The 16,773-nt window shown below is 31.7% G+C and overlaps 1 protein-coding gene across 1 annotated transcript in view; it reads left to right on the top strand.

Moving 5' to 3' along the window:
- The window catches only part of LOC127719725 (uncharacterized), a 264,736-nt gene that overhangs the window by 207,069 nt on the left and 40,894 nt on the right, over positions 1 to 16,773 (top strand). Inside the window, exons 79-85 of the mRNA XM_052225963.1 lie at positions 2,169 to 2,310; positions 4,443 to 4,546; positions 5,625 to 5,828; positions 11,060 to 11,234; positions 12,464 to 12,738; positions 12,943 to 13,098; positions 16,149 to 16,362. Of these exons, the coding sequence (XP_052081923.1) occupies positions 2,169 to 2,310; positions 4,443 to 4,546; positions 5,625 to 5,828; positions 11,060 to 11,234; positions 12,464 to 12,738; positions 12,943 to 13,098; positions 16,149 to 16,362 (1,270 nt within the window). The remainder of the gene's footprint in view (positions 1 to 2,168; positions 2,311 to 4,442; positions 4,547 to 5,624; positions 5,829 to 11,059; positions 11,235 to 12,463; positions 12,739 to 12,942; positions 13,099 to 16,148; positions 16,363 to 16,773) is intronic.

A 16,773-nucleotide genomic window follows, 5' to 3' on the forward strand; every position in this document is an offset into this window, starting at 1 on the left:
GAGCATATTATATTAAATGACATGTACATTGTACATGTATGTATAAAATTGAATGAAAGAAATAAAATTTAACATAATTTTATCTCTCTGACTCTCAAACTGCTCATCTTTTTGATTTGTCGAAAATCAAACTTTGATCTGACCCTACAAAAAGAATATCCCATGATCCCATAATGATTTCTTTTCAATTTCATGGACAAAACTTGTGTAAATATATTTTCTCATGATTGTATGTCTAAATAAACAATATAAATATTTGTATTTGTTTTTATTTCAGCTAGATTCCAATTCTTGGCTTTAATATCCTAGAAGTGACAAGACATACATGTACAATACATGATACTATCTAGTAGCCTCATTGACTAGTCATCATAATAATTCCATGACCGCTATGAAACTTTAGACCTTTTAGATGTTTTGAATATATTTATACATGTATATCTACAGATATGATCAAAATACATGTACTATGAAAATGTTTACAAGGTCTTATCATATGACGACTAGTCAGACAAATTTTGGTTCAGAATTCTGACAGAATTTTTACAAAATTGCCAGGGGTTACAACACATGAATATAACTTGTCATGGAGTTTACTATAACGGTCCAGCTATTGTTAGAGGCTGTCTAATGATAATATCAGAACTATGATATGTCTGTGCAACTGTTACTATAAAATGTGGGAGATACATGTACATCGTATTATTGCACACTATCAATATATACATGTATACAAGTAGTAACCCAGGTATCAGTTATATAAAGATAGTTTGAATAAATAATGGGGATACAATGTGCAGATACATGAAATATGTTTTATAAAGTATGTAAGAAATGAAGAATATAAACATATTAAAAAAAGACAGACAAAATATTTGTGTATGAAATTTGATGTAAATGTATTAGGTTGGACACTTAAAAGTACAATAATGTAAAAGAAAATTAAAAGCATTTCTAGCCCAACTACATAATCTTTTTGTGTAATATGATCCATGTATGATAAACAATAAAATTACCACACCTCAGATTGTTCCCAGTATTATTAAATCAGTTTTTGTACGGAGTGACACATGCTGATCTAACTAAAAATGCTAATGTGGCATATGAAAACTCTTAGAACATAGTGGAATTAAACTATACACCACTGTGGAAAACATTAATTCGAATGATATTATTCCTGCATTAGAAAAATTCATTCATCAGTGTATTGAGAAGTTGATAGAAGTAAGCATCTGTATGTCACATACGGCCTGTAACAATGTGCAAAACCCATACTGCTTAGTATAAAGCTGTAAATGGCCTTGAAATGACAAATGTAAAACAATTCCAACAAGAAAACCAGCGTCCTGATTAATGTACAAATCAATAATGAAAAATAAATATGATATACAACAACAAATGACAACCACTGAATGACTTTGGACAGACACACACGTAATCTGGCAGGGTTAAACATGTTTACTGGCGCCAAACCTTCCCCTTACCTGGGATAGTGTACATGCATCTTCTCAGACATTCAATCATCGAAAGGATACATATTTTAGAGTAATTTAAAAATGAATAATAAACGTTTGAAAAAATGGTATATTGTTAGAGAAAAGTGTGTAAGATAGTGGGAATCAGTACAGCACATGACAAAAAAAAATCTGAAACATCTGAGATATAACAAGCTGTGATAAACAATTTAAGCAACACTGCCACAGTTTTCATCATGTTTTTGATTAACTGCCTATAGCGCTTACAGTGCTTTGATTTTAAGAAAAGTAACTTTTGTATTAAATATGTCAAGCCCTAAAGCTCCCAAAGGTCTTTATATAAACCTTTTTTTTAAGGTTTAAATGCTTGCTTAGAATGAAGTAAAATAGATTGAGATTATTAATGCATAGCATTTATGCCTGTGAATTTGGCTGACCGAAGTAATATATTTTTATCAAATCTCAGTAATCCAGAATAATTGCTAAAGGAAAGTATCAACAGCATTGACGTTAACCACTAGGTATTGACAATTTGTTATATAACTATGCTGACAGTATGTCTCAAAGTTCATTTCTAAGTCCTTACTTCAAACATTAAGCATAAAATTTCCATCTCATCCACTTTTATTATGTCTTAATCATAACCTCATCCTTTTTAAGGCATGAATTTTGCTTATCTTTCTTTTTGCACAGATCGATGGTGGTTCAGCTTCAGTCGAAAAGAAGAAGCAATTATTTACAGATTATGATGCCACCAATATAAACAAGTACACGTTCATCACAATGAAAGATCTCGATCTGATACAGGGAGCTTCATATTATGTGTATGTTATGGGTAAGTCTAGTCTAACCGAAGGAGTTCATACATACCAACTGCTACGATTTTTCTGTAATTGTTATGAATTTTGGACCAAAATTACAATTTTGCAATTAACAGTCTACTTGGCTTGTTACGGAACATTGTGACACATCATATTGTGTTATAATTGTATAACAATAAGCGTTGAATTATTCAGATTATTGATTTTTTTCAGGTTTTATGGGACTCTCTGTTGAAAGTGGTCTATCAATTTCTTGTTTGATTCCGAATAAATACGGATGTTCGCTCCTCTTGTTTTAAATATTTTTCTCAAATTCTCTGAATCCTCTAGTTTAAATGTTTTGTCAAAATGCCAGTTGAAAAAAATGATCGCAATACTTACTTTTCTTTTCATAATTTTATTAAATATACTAGTAGTTTAAAAGCCATTTTTGAAAATCTTATAAATCCATGTTTTTTTCCATAGTTTTAGAAAGAAAAAAGGTGGCAATATTAAATTATTAAAATCAAGAGAGAATCATTTCCCGCCAAATAAGGACTAATTCAAAAATTCATGGAAGTAATTTACCTCAACCCAACACAGAAAATGAAAACAAAGAGGTTAAAATAAACATGTTTGCAGACGATACACAATTTTTTGATAGAACAGAGGAATCATTCGAGGAAACATTTACAGCTTTAGGAATATACTAGCGGGCATCAAGAGCTAGGATAAATTATGAGAAGACTGAAGGGGTATATTTGGGACATTGGAAAAATAAAACCCCAAAATATAAAAAAAAAATGGTGAACAAGTGAACCAATTGCCAAACAGTCTCCGTTAATTTTCAGGAAAATGCTTTGAATTTTGTTTTTTTTAATTTATATATGTTGTTTTCTGTGACTAAATTGAGGTCAAGTTCAATTTTCGCGGCTTTAGCCTTTCTCGTTATTGATTTCTGGACGCTTTTGGTAGCTTATTATTGATGCTCATTATGTTTTTGAGTTATTTCCCTTTGTACAGAAACTAATACGTTTATGTATAGATAGTCTATTAATGATTATATCTCTTCAATTTATTAGTCAGGAGTTTCTTTAAAACTATTTTTGTTTTAAGTCAAGTGTGTTTAGAAGGTAGATGTCACAGTTGTTATGTGGTGTTTTATTTTTGTTGTGTGTGTTTATTTTAATTTTACTTGATCCTGTTTAGGGTTCCAGATTTGCAAATTCATTAGATAATCATCTATTTTTATAAAAGGATATTTTTCATTTCATAACATTGTGTTGATAAAGTTGTTGACATTCATAGATAAGATGCAGATCTATTAGTTTGTTTACAAATGAAAGAAAAAATATTGGGAACAATTAACTATATATATAAAGTTTGATTACACCAAGTGTTTTAAATGATTTTCACCTTTTATCAAGATAACATACCATCTGGCAATTGTCAATCACCCAATAATTGGAGTGAAAGATTTATTTGAAAACTAAAAATTATTTTTGGTAATAATTTGAAAATACATTTAACATCATATCTGATTTCATCATATCTAATTTTAGAGACCTATGGTCAAATCATATCTAATTTTAGATTTACATTATTGGTTCATGGAAATAAAGTTTGGGTTATTTCCCTTTGAACAGAAATGGTTTAACTAAGAAGTATTTCAACAAAAATTGAATTCTTGGGGTTCTTTGATATGCTAATTGTAGTTATGTTATTCGACTTTGGATATTGGACCATAAAAGGTAAATGTCCAATTTCAAATTTTTCAGATCTTTGACTTTGACATTTATTTTTTGTCGCAAACCTATGCTGTATCAAATATTCAATCACAATCCAAATTCAGAGCTGTTTTAAGCTTAAATGTTGTGTCCATACTTGCTCAACTGTTCAGGGTTCGACGTCTGCAGGGAAATCAGGTTTGCTGGCACTCTGACAGCCTCTTGTTGTCTGTGGAATGATTAAGAATGTAACTAATGTGCTAAACATAGAAAATAGTTTTTTTTGTTATAATAGAGTCCACAGTTTATCCCTGAACGATTGAACATTGTAAACACAGGGCCCCTTTATGGCGAAGTTTAGTCTCATGCAAGAAAGATATACATGTATTCAGTGACAAGAGTTAATTTCAAACTCCACTCTTTGAATCTATCTTAAATAGGTACTGATAAATCTGGAGCTTGTGGTATGGTCATGCATGAATTCATTGTGGACTTCACACCACCAGACAAAGGCAGGATAAAAACTGGACCCTATTTTGATATGGTTTGTATATTTATGGTTGCACTTATATTTTACTAGAGAACATTCATTTTAATGTCCCTGTATATTGTTTTACCCCTGTCCTTTCGTCCCATTATATAGTTATTCCAGATAACTCCTTAGTTCTGCCAACTTTTCATGAAGCAAATGCGTGAGATTTGGTCAAAATTGTAAAGATCAAAGGTAAATGCCACCAAATAAGCATAAACAAGCGTGAGTCTCACGCTTGGCAGCTCTGCCTCTTACTGTTTGAATGCTAGGAAGTTTTTACTTTTCTGGCTGTTTGAACATATAATGAAGGTGTACATGTGGTCAGGGTTTTGATATTTACTCCTTTTAGAGATTGTTAAACTTTGTAAGTTTTTTTTAGTATTTACTTGCGTAAGAGGTGCATAGCGTTTCCTATTAACTCCTCTTACAGTTTTAATGCTAGAAAGTTTTCACTTTGCTGGCTGTTTGTAATTATTTTTAAGGTGCATGTGGTCAGGGTTTTGATTTTTATTAACATTTGCTCTTTTGGGAGAAAGTTGAACTTTGTCATTTTTGGAGTATATACTTGCATAAGAGGTATATATAGCGATAACTCTCTCACAGTGAACCATAGACCTATGTGCTCCTATGCTCAACTTTGTGTATTTAAAAAAAAACAATTTGCATCTGCTGGGGTATCATTTGTGTCTACAAGACACAATAATGTCGCAAAGAAAGTCCTACATTGACTTTGTTATAATACAGTTACTTCAGAGTGGAGTGCAGGGGCATCACTTTGTCCAGTTTATTTGTAACTTCCAAATTAACTATGAATTGTAATAAGACCTTAGTTGGTTTGGAAATAACACAAGATGTACACATCACAATTAAATATGTTTTAAACCACACTGCAGTGTGCAAAAACTTCTTTTAGATATCTATGTTCGGTGACTTGATGTTCTATATTTATCATATCAATTCTTTGGAAAATGCAGTTTTTTAAATGTTGATTCCCTTCAATATATGATCTTCCAATATGCTCAGTGAAAACATATTTTGATACATATGTATTCATCTGTCTGAATTTAAAATAAAATTCTTTACATTTCAGCCTGTGACTTACAATCCAGCCAATACCTCAGTATATGTGTATTGGGAGGGATATTTTGACAACATTTCTGATATAGCCACATATGAAGTATCACTGTGGAGAAATAAATCATGTTCAGAAGTTGCTGAGTCTGAGATGGTCGTTAGCTGGATAACCTTGACAAATAACTATACAGATTATAGTTTCATAGATCTAACTTTAAATGTAAGTGTATAAAACATTTTAAGGACTGTTTGATAAGAAGTAATAATACTCCAATAAGTAATTTGTATGTATTTAATATGCTTGAAAAGATGTTTTGAAAAATTTACTTAGTCATGGTATTTTGACCCCCTGCCATGGTTTATTGAACCCCCTAATATAGACCTCTTATTTTTAAAAATTCTAGCTATTCTAACTCCTTTACATAGTAATACTACTCGAATAGGTAGTTTTTATTTATTTAACATGCTGGAAAAGATGTTTTAAACATTTTACTTAGCCATGTATTTTGACCCACCTGCCATGGTATATTGAACCCCATCCCAGGTTTTCCAATCAGCTCAACTTTTTCCATGACAAAATGATAGAAAATGCTGGATATTTCGTTGTTTTCCATTGAATTCCCTGGAATTTCGTGGAAAAATATTCCATCACTGATGGAAAACTCATACGGTCACATTTTCCTTAATTTTCCATGATAAGATGGAAAATGGAATTTTATGGAAAAAATACTGTTTAGATGAAAAATGGAATGGAAAGTAGACTAAGAAAACATTGTAGATGGAAAAGAGGATGGAATCTTGAATATTTTAAGGATGGAAGATCATCAATTAGACATGTGAGCCAATGAAAGAAATGTAATGTGCCATCTGTTTTTCATTAATCTTTGTGTAGGGGAAAGGAAGTGATGTGAACTATAGAGTGTGTGGCCAAATGAAGGGGAGCACATGAATTTTCACATTTTTGTGCAATTATTACAACTTAAAACATAAAGATGGTAAATAAACAATAAAAGGATAATTTTTTATTATAATATATTTAAAATATTCAAGATATAGGTAATTAACAGTATTCAATTGGGGCACTTTTCAAAGACATTAGACAACTCCTTATACAAACCCCAACACATTTAGAATTTGAACTTGCAAATTAAATGGATATGCAGGCAACAAGCAAAGATGTGTTCTCTCCTGAAATTTTACATTGAATGCAGATGAAATAGTTCCAAATAGTTCGTGACATTAAATAGTGCAAATTTATTCTCTGATGATTTGCATTGACTGTTGGATTTAGCAGCATATCTTTTGGTAAGTACACTGAATTAGATTCAACCATTGTAATGTGTACAAGCTCCTTTAGTTCAACATAATAACATGATGACAATAAGAGACAAGAAAAGACCTAGATAGAAGATTTATACATATAATTATGATGATTGTGTAAGACAAGACAAACTGCATAATGTATTATAATAACTTATGAAGTTTTTTGGTTTTAAAATTAAAGATATGTGGAATGGTTGCCAATGAGACACACATCCATAAAACATGTAAAATTAAAAAAGTGTAGCTTAATAACAAACTACAGATCAAAATTAAGATCTAAAACATAGACAAGACCTATCATGACATATATATGTACAATGTTTAATGAAAAACAAATATTTAAGACTAAGGCCAGAACAACCTCTAAGCTTCATGCATCAGTTTCTTAGGACTGGTACATATATAACACTGAAATGAGGTTAAATATATTCTACAATTAAACACCAGTTGTGAATCCAGGGTTTTGAGGGGGAATGAATATTTGGTTAGACATCACACATTCCAAATTAACATTTTCATTTGTTAATAAAACAGATTTCTTTTGAGTGCATGAGTTTTCCCCATAAAATAAGAATCAAATAAACATATCACTCGCTACAGTTGTTTACCATAATTGTGTTAATGACATTATTTAAAGAACATTTAATTATTTATTACAGTAAAATGATATATTTAAGGTATCATGAGGAATAAATGAAACTCCAAAAAAAAAGGTTAATGCTGTTCTACGAGATGGGTCTACTGAAGTCATGGTGACAAAAATGACATTTATAACCCTAATTTCTTGATATAAAGGCAGTGCAAACATATAACGAAGTTTTTGCATGTTTATTGTATTTATCACAATACATCAAATTAATCTGAATTAAAGGTTAAAATGATGGTTGAGTCTTATTGCTTTTACTGACCAGTACAAGACCCAAAAGACCTTACCAAACTGAAACAATGCATCGCACCTAGTTTTTATAGTCATTATTACAGATGTGTTAAAACAGGGGATTCTGCTAGGTTAATTTGAGCAATCCATTTTAAATGAAAATGATAGAAATATTTCCATGGAAACAGAAACATCATGGAATATATTTCCATGGTATTCCATGGGTCAATATTTCCATGGAATTCCATGGAAAATGTTTTAAATGGAAATATTATTTCATTTTTTTCTCGGTTTATTTTCCGTTTTAGGTTCCATTACTTCATGGACTTCCATGGAAAAATATTCATGGAAGTCCATGAATTTTCCATCATAGACCATGGAAAATCTAGGGATGGGTCCCTACCCTACTATAGACCTCCAATTAAGAAAAAAATCATAGCCAACATATTGTACATTATATAATCTGCAATACTATTTTTCTATAACAGGGGTGTGTGAAAATGACCCCGGGGTCATAATACCCTGGGGATACCTTTTGCAGAAGTTGTGGACATAGAAAAAATCCTGAAAGTTCTGTTTCATGCACTTTTTCTATAATGTCATAATCAGTTTATAGCCTTTTCAATAGTCGTCTGGCGCGAAAAGGACGATAACTCAATTTTAGAATTTTATATTTTCGGAGACGGTCAATTTCCGAAATTGCATGCTTTATCATCATGGTTTTTTCTTTGCCGTCGATGACGAGACTATTGCTGCATTCTTTGACAATAAATATATTTAACAAGACAGTATTATCAATGTATTATCGTGGTATCATTATATGTCAGCAATGTTAGATACCTGAATTAATTGTTATTTTGGCAAGGACAATTCATCACTTCCCCTGAAAACATGATTTTGTACAAGTTCACTTATCGGCATCTCCGGGCGGCAAAGCAGATCAATTTCCTGATGATTTTTACTACGACATTCTGATTTTTATTATTTGCTACTTATTACCGCTTTTTTTAAATCAATGTTTGTTTATATTATCAACAAATTAGAGTAACATACTTGGTCGAGTTGTCGTTCATAGTGTATAGTTTGTTCCAAACCAGTGTTTATTTCTTGTACAGGTTGGCAGTTGTTTATTAACAATAAAGTTGTTGCAACTAAAACTCATGTTATCTTCGGTGTGTGTGTGTGTGTTTTTTTTTTCTAATTAGTAATTGTTTATAAAAACAAATTGTTTCTATTAAAATACATTTGGCAGATATGATTATCATGTAATTGTTATTTCCCTTGTTTAAAAATTGAAATTGCGTGTTTCTATATTTAACGATTTACATGACACTTATTCTGTACATATTTGTTAAATTGAATAGATATTGCTATTTTGAATTCATTTGTTAAAGATATTTATTTATATTCTAAAGTTTAGTATTTGCATCCTTGCTAATCATTTATAACCTTTGTTGAAAGACTTAATCATTTTATATAAGTTGTTTGGAATTACATTATCGATTTAAATTCTTAAAACACTCTAAGGCGCTATGTAGTGTTAACTTAGCGAAGGCTTTATAGCCTGTCAAGATGGTTTTAAACTTCCATCATCACCGATGAATTGGCTGTGGACTGATGTTCAGTCTAGCCATGGAAAGCTGTGTTCTACCAAAATCTCCCTATGAGGTTAGTGCATCTGCCATATGCGTTCTTAAAACGGACAATTATTGCAGGCATTCAATGCTCCATTTCTCTACTTTTGGTCTACATGATACAAATTGTATTTATTGAATAAATTGAATATTGTTTTCATTTTTTTTTTTTTTTTTTTAGTTTTTTTTTCTTTTTTATTTGATAGCGCTATTACATTAGGCATCAATCGTCTTCTTATTTATCAGTTGACAAACTAGAACAAGCTGTTGTCCGCATCCCCTGCAGAATTGCTCCTCCTACAAACATGACCCCCCCCCAACCCCTTTTCTTTTATGGCTATCAGTAAGGGGGTGGACAGGGAGCATTGATTCCCAGTTCCCTCCCCAAACTCCTACTTCATTCCGTATTCTGTTCCTCTGCACTCCTATGTTTTCGTCAACATGAATTAACCCTGTTTTAACGACCCTTTCCCCACGGTTAACACCACCCTGACTCCAGCTTTCATCTATCCAATTCCCATTTCTAGCCCTCTCATTCCATAGTTTCCATAATTCTGTCCACCCCCTTATCAGTGTCACAATGACTCGCACCCATTAACAACCCGTTATTTGGCCACAAAATATGTTATACTACTTGGTTTGTTTCCAATATGCAAATATTACGATTCAGGACGTTTGCTTTAATAATGGTCATTTTTTTAAACATATCTCGTTTTTAACTCCCATGCGTATTTTTTACTGTCAACTATATAAATGGCCTCAACGCATAAAAGAACAATACAAAATATCTCTTCACAAATGTGTTGTCAAAATAATAAAAATGTGCTCTTTCAATAAATATTCTTGCAATAAATTCATAGTGACTTTTAAAATTTTCTATGGAATAAATTGAAAAAGAATTAGACTTTCATACACTCAATTTAATTTTGAATGTTTCAATGTCTTAAATTGTCATTGTTGAAGGCCGTACGGTGACTGTTAATTTCTGTGTCATTTGGTCTCTTGTGGAGAGTTGTCTCATTGGCAATCATACCACATCTTCTTTTTTATATTTATTTGATGGCGCCCTTATTACCCTATAATGAATCTTTTTATTTTAATCCACAAAGATTACATAGCAAATAAATAAAGGTTTTTATCAAAGTTTACTTTGCGGTTCCAAAGTGAGGAAATAATTATAAAACATGGGTAAGCAAACTAAATACCTAGAAGATGTTTTAAAAAATAGACTATAGTTGATGAGATAACTCCTCGTGTAACAAGATTTATCGCTCCTGTGATTAAAACACATTGAGATTGAGATTGAATTGTCTCCCTTTGATTACAGCCAATACCAAAGCACAATTATTTTTTTGGTGATTTTTTATTGATTAACAATAGTTAAATAAAAGAAAAAGGATAAAACTTTCTATTTCGAGGTCTCACAAAAGCTTTTTTACCTGTTATTCTAATTTTACATTAAAAACCCAAATTTAGATGAAAAGGCTACAGTTTATAAGATATTACACAAAAGAAATGAATTATGTGAACACTTGCTTTTAATTTAGAGGGTATGTAGTGTGATACTTATAGACTAAAAGTAAAAGGTTGATATAATGACATTTGAATTATTTATAGAAATCAGAACCTTTGAGTGTGAAGTTTATTATCACAAATGGAGCAGGTATCTCCATAACAGATGAATCTGTACCAATACTATTAGATATGACCAAACCAACTCCTGGAAAAGTTGTTGATGGCTGGGATTTCAAGAAAGATCGTGTTTGGTTTAATTCTCCCAACAGTGCAAAAGGTAAGTTTGTAAAAAAAAAAATAAAAAAAAAATGAGAATGGAAATGGGGAATGCGTCAAAGGATAGCTGTGGTATATTACTAAATCATTAATTGTTCAACAAATAATGATATATATTTTTGTAACCATTGGAAATATTTAATCCCATTTACAAGGTGCACAAGTTACTCAAATTCTAGATCATTGATTCTGTAACACATACTTAACTGACTGTCTGCTTTACTTTCACTGCCAAATATAAACGTATTTACAATTTTGGTATTTAGGTAAATTTTGTCTCAAAATGACCGTAAATCTGCTCCGAATAACCTTCTGATGTCCAGCAAGAATCACTTTTTAATTGCGACGTCAAAGTGTACAGGCACTTGTATGATCTTACGAAATAGCGTTACCTACTATTACATGTATCAAGAGTTGTTGCAAGGGATTTTCATAATGCTGAGAGCAAAGCACTTTTGTTACTTTATGCATAAGAATGAATATCCTTATTCCAACTAGACATGTCTGCATATTTATTTATACATCCATCACAGCCAACAGACCCATCTATCTGGGATTAACAAACTTGACTATTTATCGACCTTTCGACTATACAAATATATATGACATATAACATGAAGCAATAAACGTATAGTGTACGTTTAAAGTCTGCTGGTATTTTGCTTCTGTTATGAGCAAACGTTTATGTTCCAATAACATACCAAAGTTCATAGTTAAGTCATGTCAATTTCATTCAAAAACTAATTCAATGTTTTGGATGGAAAAAAATGCAGAAATTATTGCGAGGTTTATGCAATTTTGTGAGTATCGCAAGAATAAGAACTCGCATTCTTATTTCTGATAAATATATCGATTTGTATGCAATTTTTTTCTCGAAAATCGCAAAAATTATTCAAGCATATTTGTCCATTTTTAAAATATCGCAATGGTAAATGCACACAATACATGTAGTTTCCGAATTTTTTTTCAATGTTAAACTGAAGGATGAACATAATATTCATAGTGTAGGAAAATATAAAATTTATTTGTACTTGCTATATAGCTACGAACAAGGAGAAAATCTCAGCAAGCCTGGCTTTTCTCTCTGTTTCTAAAGGCCGTCTTTGTATTTTTACACTGTGCAAATATTGTATAGATAATCAAAAAGTATGATGTTGTAGGAGCTATAAATCATTGCTTCATTCTTATAGGTAGAGTATTGCATATGCCTGATAAAATAATTTTTTTCAGGATCTATCCTTCATATGGAAAGTCCATTTGGAATGGCATGTCCTTCACGTCCAGTGCCAATTGTAAATGATACCAACTGGAAGATCCTTCAGCAAATAGGCTTCAGAGATCCTACAGGACAGAACTGGCTCATTAAGATGCGTACAGAAAATATTGGACATGAAATTGTTGATGATGAACTATGGATCAAGTTGGCAAGAGACACAAATTTGAACGCTATGTATTCTGGAGGATACTATCGAAAAGCTGACTATGAAAGAGGAGGAGAATGGGAGGTTAGTTCAGTATGGTATAACAGTTGAAAAGTAAAATGCCTCATATAGGTTTTCAGAATTAAGAGTCTGTGACTGGGTAATAAGTACTGTGGATTCATTTTTATTTCCCTGAAACTTCAGGAAACAGCTAATGAAATAAATTAAGTTGTTTTTTTAAACTATTTTGACTTAAACAGCAAATAGAGAACTTATTTTAACTTACAGTTTGAAATAAAGGCTGCCAGTGGTAAAGGCATGGCAGCAACCTCTGTGATGTTATGGGATGGACCAGAGGGTGAAATAATGCCATACGATCATGTTCAAGAGACTGACTGGTCTGTCACTGTCTGTTATTGCTGCTTTGAAAATCCGATTCCAACAGTAAGTATAATGCCCTTTAAACTTTACCTTAAATATGTAAGTTTGAAGGGGTTTCCTTTGTAAGGAACTTAAAAAAACAAATGATCAGAGAATAAAAGATTTTTTACTAGCAGAAAGTAATATTTCAAGGTGGCGATTTATTGATATATATATTATAATAAACAGTAGTAAGTATACCTCTGGAAGTTTTTCCTTTGTATTTTTGAACTGATGTCTCATTGATGCATACATCTCTAGAGCACACATGTGACAAAGTTTTCAAGTCAAAACTGGATTTTGGACCTCATAATTGTCAAAAATTTTATCAATGTTTTAAGTGTTTGATTTTAAAAATACATATTTTCCATGTCTTTTATTTAGATGAGAGTATTAGTATTAATGTATTATCTTAACAAGATAAATGTAGATCTCAATTTTGCCTTTGTCCTGTTAGGAATTGCTTTGAACTCATTTTGACTATTCATTACATATAAACAGCCTTAGGTAAAAACCAGCATTGATGTATCAAAAATTGATTTGTAGTTTACATTATGAACATCATTATAGTCATGTTATGTTCATTTTTAAACCTGTTATACTTTAGTATTAACTTTGGTATATTTGTAAGAAGAAGACTACCCCTATTAATAAATACTAGATGCAATACTTTTAGTGAAACATTTGACAAAAAGAATATTAAGTAATATACTGAAATCCTTAATTATACCCCACGCAACGAAGTTGCGGAGGGTATAATGTTTTTGACCCATCCGTCCGTCCGTCTGTGTGTCCTTCTGTCCGTCCGTCAGTCCGTCAGTCCTATTCTTGTCATCGCAACTCTTCTGAAACCACACAACAGAATTTCATGAAACTTTGTAGATAATAAGGACATACTATGAAGATGTGCATATCGACAGGAAATTATGATTCAAATTTTTTTTCTAGGAGTTATGTCCCTTTGAACTTATTGGCTTCAATATACTACTGCAACAGTTTGTCATCGCAACTATTCTGAAACCACACAACATAATTTCATGAAATTTTGTAGATAATAAGGACATACTATGTAGATGTGCATATCGACAGGAAATTATGATTCAATATTTTTCTAGGAGTTATGCCCCTTTGAACTTATTGGCCTCAAAATACTACTGCAACAGTTTGTCATTGCAACTCCTCTGAAACCACACAACAGAATTTCATGAAATATTGTAGATAATAAGGACATACTATGTAGATGTGCATATATACAGGAAATTATGATTCAATTTTTTTCTAGGAGTTTAGCCCCTCTGAACTTTTTGGCCTCAATATACTACTGCAACAGTTTGTCATCGCAACTCCTCTGAAACCACACAACAGAATGTAATGAAACTTTGTAGATAATAAGGACATACTATGTAGATGTGCATATCGACAGAAAATTATGATTCAAATTTTTTTCTAGGAGTTATGACCCTTTGAACTTTTTGGCCTCAATATTCTACTGCGACAGTTTGTTATCGCAACTCCTCTGAAACCACACTACAAAATTTCATGAAACGTTGTAGTTAATGAGGACATAATATGTAAATGTGCATATCCACAAGAAAAGTTTTATCAGTTGACTTTTGTAGAGTTATGAGTCTTTGAACTTAAGAATCTGGTGAGATTTTGTTTGTCCAGTGACAATGTGGGGGCGTGAGGTATGTGAGCGTGCTCACAAAGGTTGTTTAATTTAATAACATTTCCAGAGAAAGTGCTGTGTACCAAGGAATATAACCATTTACGTTTGACCTTATTTTAAATGCATGTAATTAGTTTTTTTTAGACATTTTTAGTGCACTTTTTCTTTTTGTCACCGGAACATGTCCTACCCCTTTAACATAAAATGTTATACATCTTTCAAATTTAGTCAAAACTTCTGTAGAAAAGATTTTTTTTAAATGCTGAATATGGGATTGCAACCTACTTGGATATATGGGCACAAAGTCCCTACTGATTTTGATGTCACTTTTCAATGTCAATAGAAAAGAAAAAAAAATGTGTGTACCACTATACAACTATCTAAAATCATTATAAAATACAATCATATTGTAAACTAATAAAAAAAAAGTACTGTGCAATCAGGTCAATATAAACCCCTTTACATAGGCGGCATTGGATATATATGCTTGCTTAATATTTAGGGTCTTTGATTATGAACTGCGCTGATTAAACCTTTCTAGTGCACCATTTATTTTGTTATTCCCCTTGCCCTTACATCATATATTTCTGAATAATTGAAAACAGTTTAGATTCCCGCCCTTTATTATAGTCTTTATTACCTTGGCAAGACCTTTACCAGAACTGGAATTTGTTTGTTGTGCCCAGGTCTTTATCACAGTTTTTTTTAAATGAAAGATATACATTGATAGAAAAACAAAGGATATGTGGCATCCATCCATTCATAACACAAAATCAGTAGATGCTCAGCAAAAACACATAAGTGAAGGAAAAGCGCTATTATTGCTGTTCTTCATCTCAAACTCACAATGAGGCATTCAACAGAACTAAAAAATAACTCATCTCACTGCAAATTTATGATGGCACCGGCTTGAGCGGGATTCTTTGCAAGAATGATTGGGATAGACTTTGTTAGATGTAACACCACCAAATTGGGCACAGTTAAAGAGAATTCGAAGATACTGGAAAGTAGTACATATTTAAAACAAAATTGTTCCTACGCATAGCTATGAATATAAAACTATGTAGAATATATTTTGGTAATTTAGGTATCATATGAGAAGTGAAGGACAGGTGACCCTTGTATGCTAGTTTTGACTGATAATTTTGAATGATACAACAATGTTTAAATAAAATCTAAATTTCAGGGCATATATTTCCTGTTTCTCAGATATGAGGTACATTATTAGTCTACTAAAACAGTTCCACCTAGTTGCACAAAATTTTTAAACATTTAATTTATTTCCCAATTTTGAGCTGAAATGATATCTTACCAAATAATTGAAAATTTTACATGACTTTCCATATTTATGACAAAATAATATCCTTAGCCAAATACGTTTGACATTTTTTCTCCCCATTTTTAGACATGCACTGCTTGTAACTGTTCAGCATATTTAGCTGCAAAGTTTGGTAACGGTTCAATAGTTGCACCAACAACGGAAGCTGTTCCTGTTGTTAATTATAGCACGTCATCTCCCTACAAAGTGGTCAAAAACCCTAAAGGTGGAGCTGTTATCGGTCCTATTGGTTTATCAATGCAGCCTGCCCAAGCGTCGTGTGGTATCGAAATTTTTGCAGGTAAGATTTTCTTATAATATGTTTTTTTTGTTGCAAAATAACAAAAAAATACTGAACTCCAAGAAATTCTAAATGAATGTATTCCCTTTGTTTGGTTTGTTTTTACTAATTTCTGCCATTGTGCCTCTTTCTTTTATGTATTTTAACTGAATTTATATTTTACAGTATTTATTTTTATTCTATTTGCCCATTCCATTCCATTCGATTCAATTTCATTCCATTTCTTTCCCTTTCATTCCATTCTATTCAATTCTATTCCATTATATTCCCTTCCATTCCACTTATCCATTCCAACTCATTCCATTCTTATTCCGGTCCATTTCCAGTCCACTCCATTTCCATTCCATCCCATTCCATTCCATTTCAATTCCATTCCAGTCCAATTCCGTTCCTTTTCATTCCACTTATACA

This window comes from Mytilus californianus, unplaced genomic scaffold, assembly GCF_021869535.1.
Source record: "Mytilus californianus isolate M0D057914Y unplaced genomic scaffold, xbMytCali1.0.p SCAF_11, whole genome shotgun sequence".
Lineage (NCBI taxonomy): Eukaryota > Metazoa > Mollusca > Bivalvia > Mytilida > Mytilidae > Mytilus > Mytilus californianus.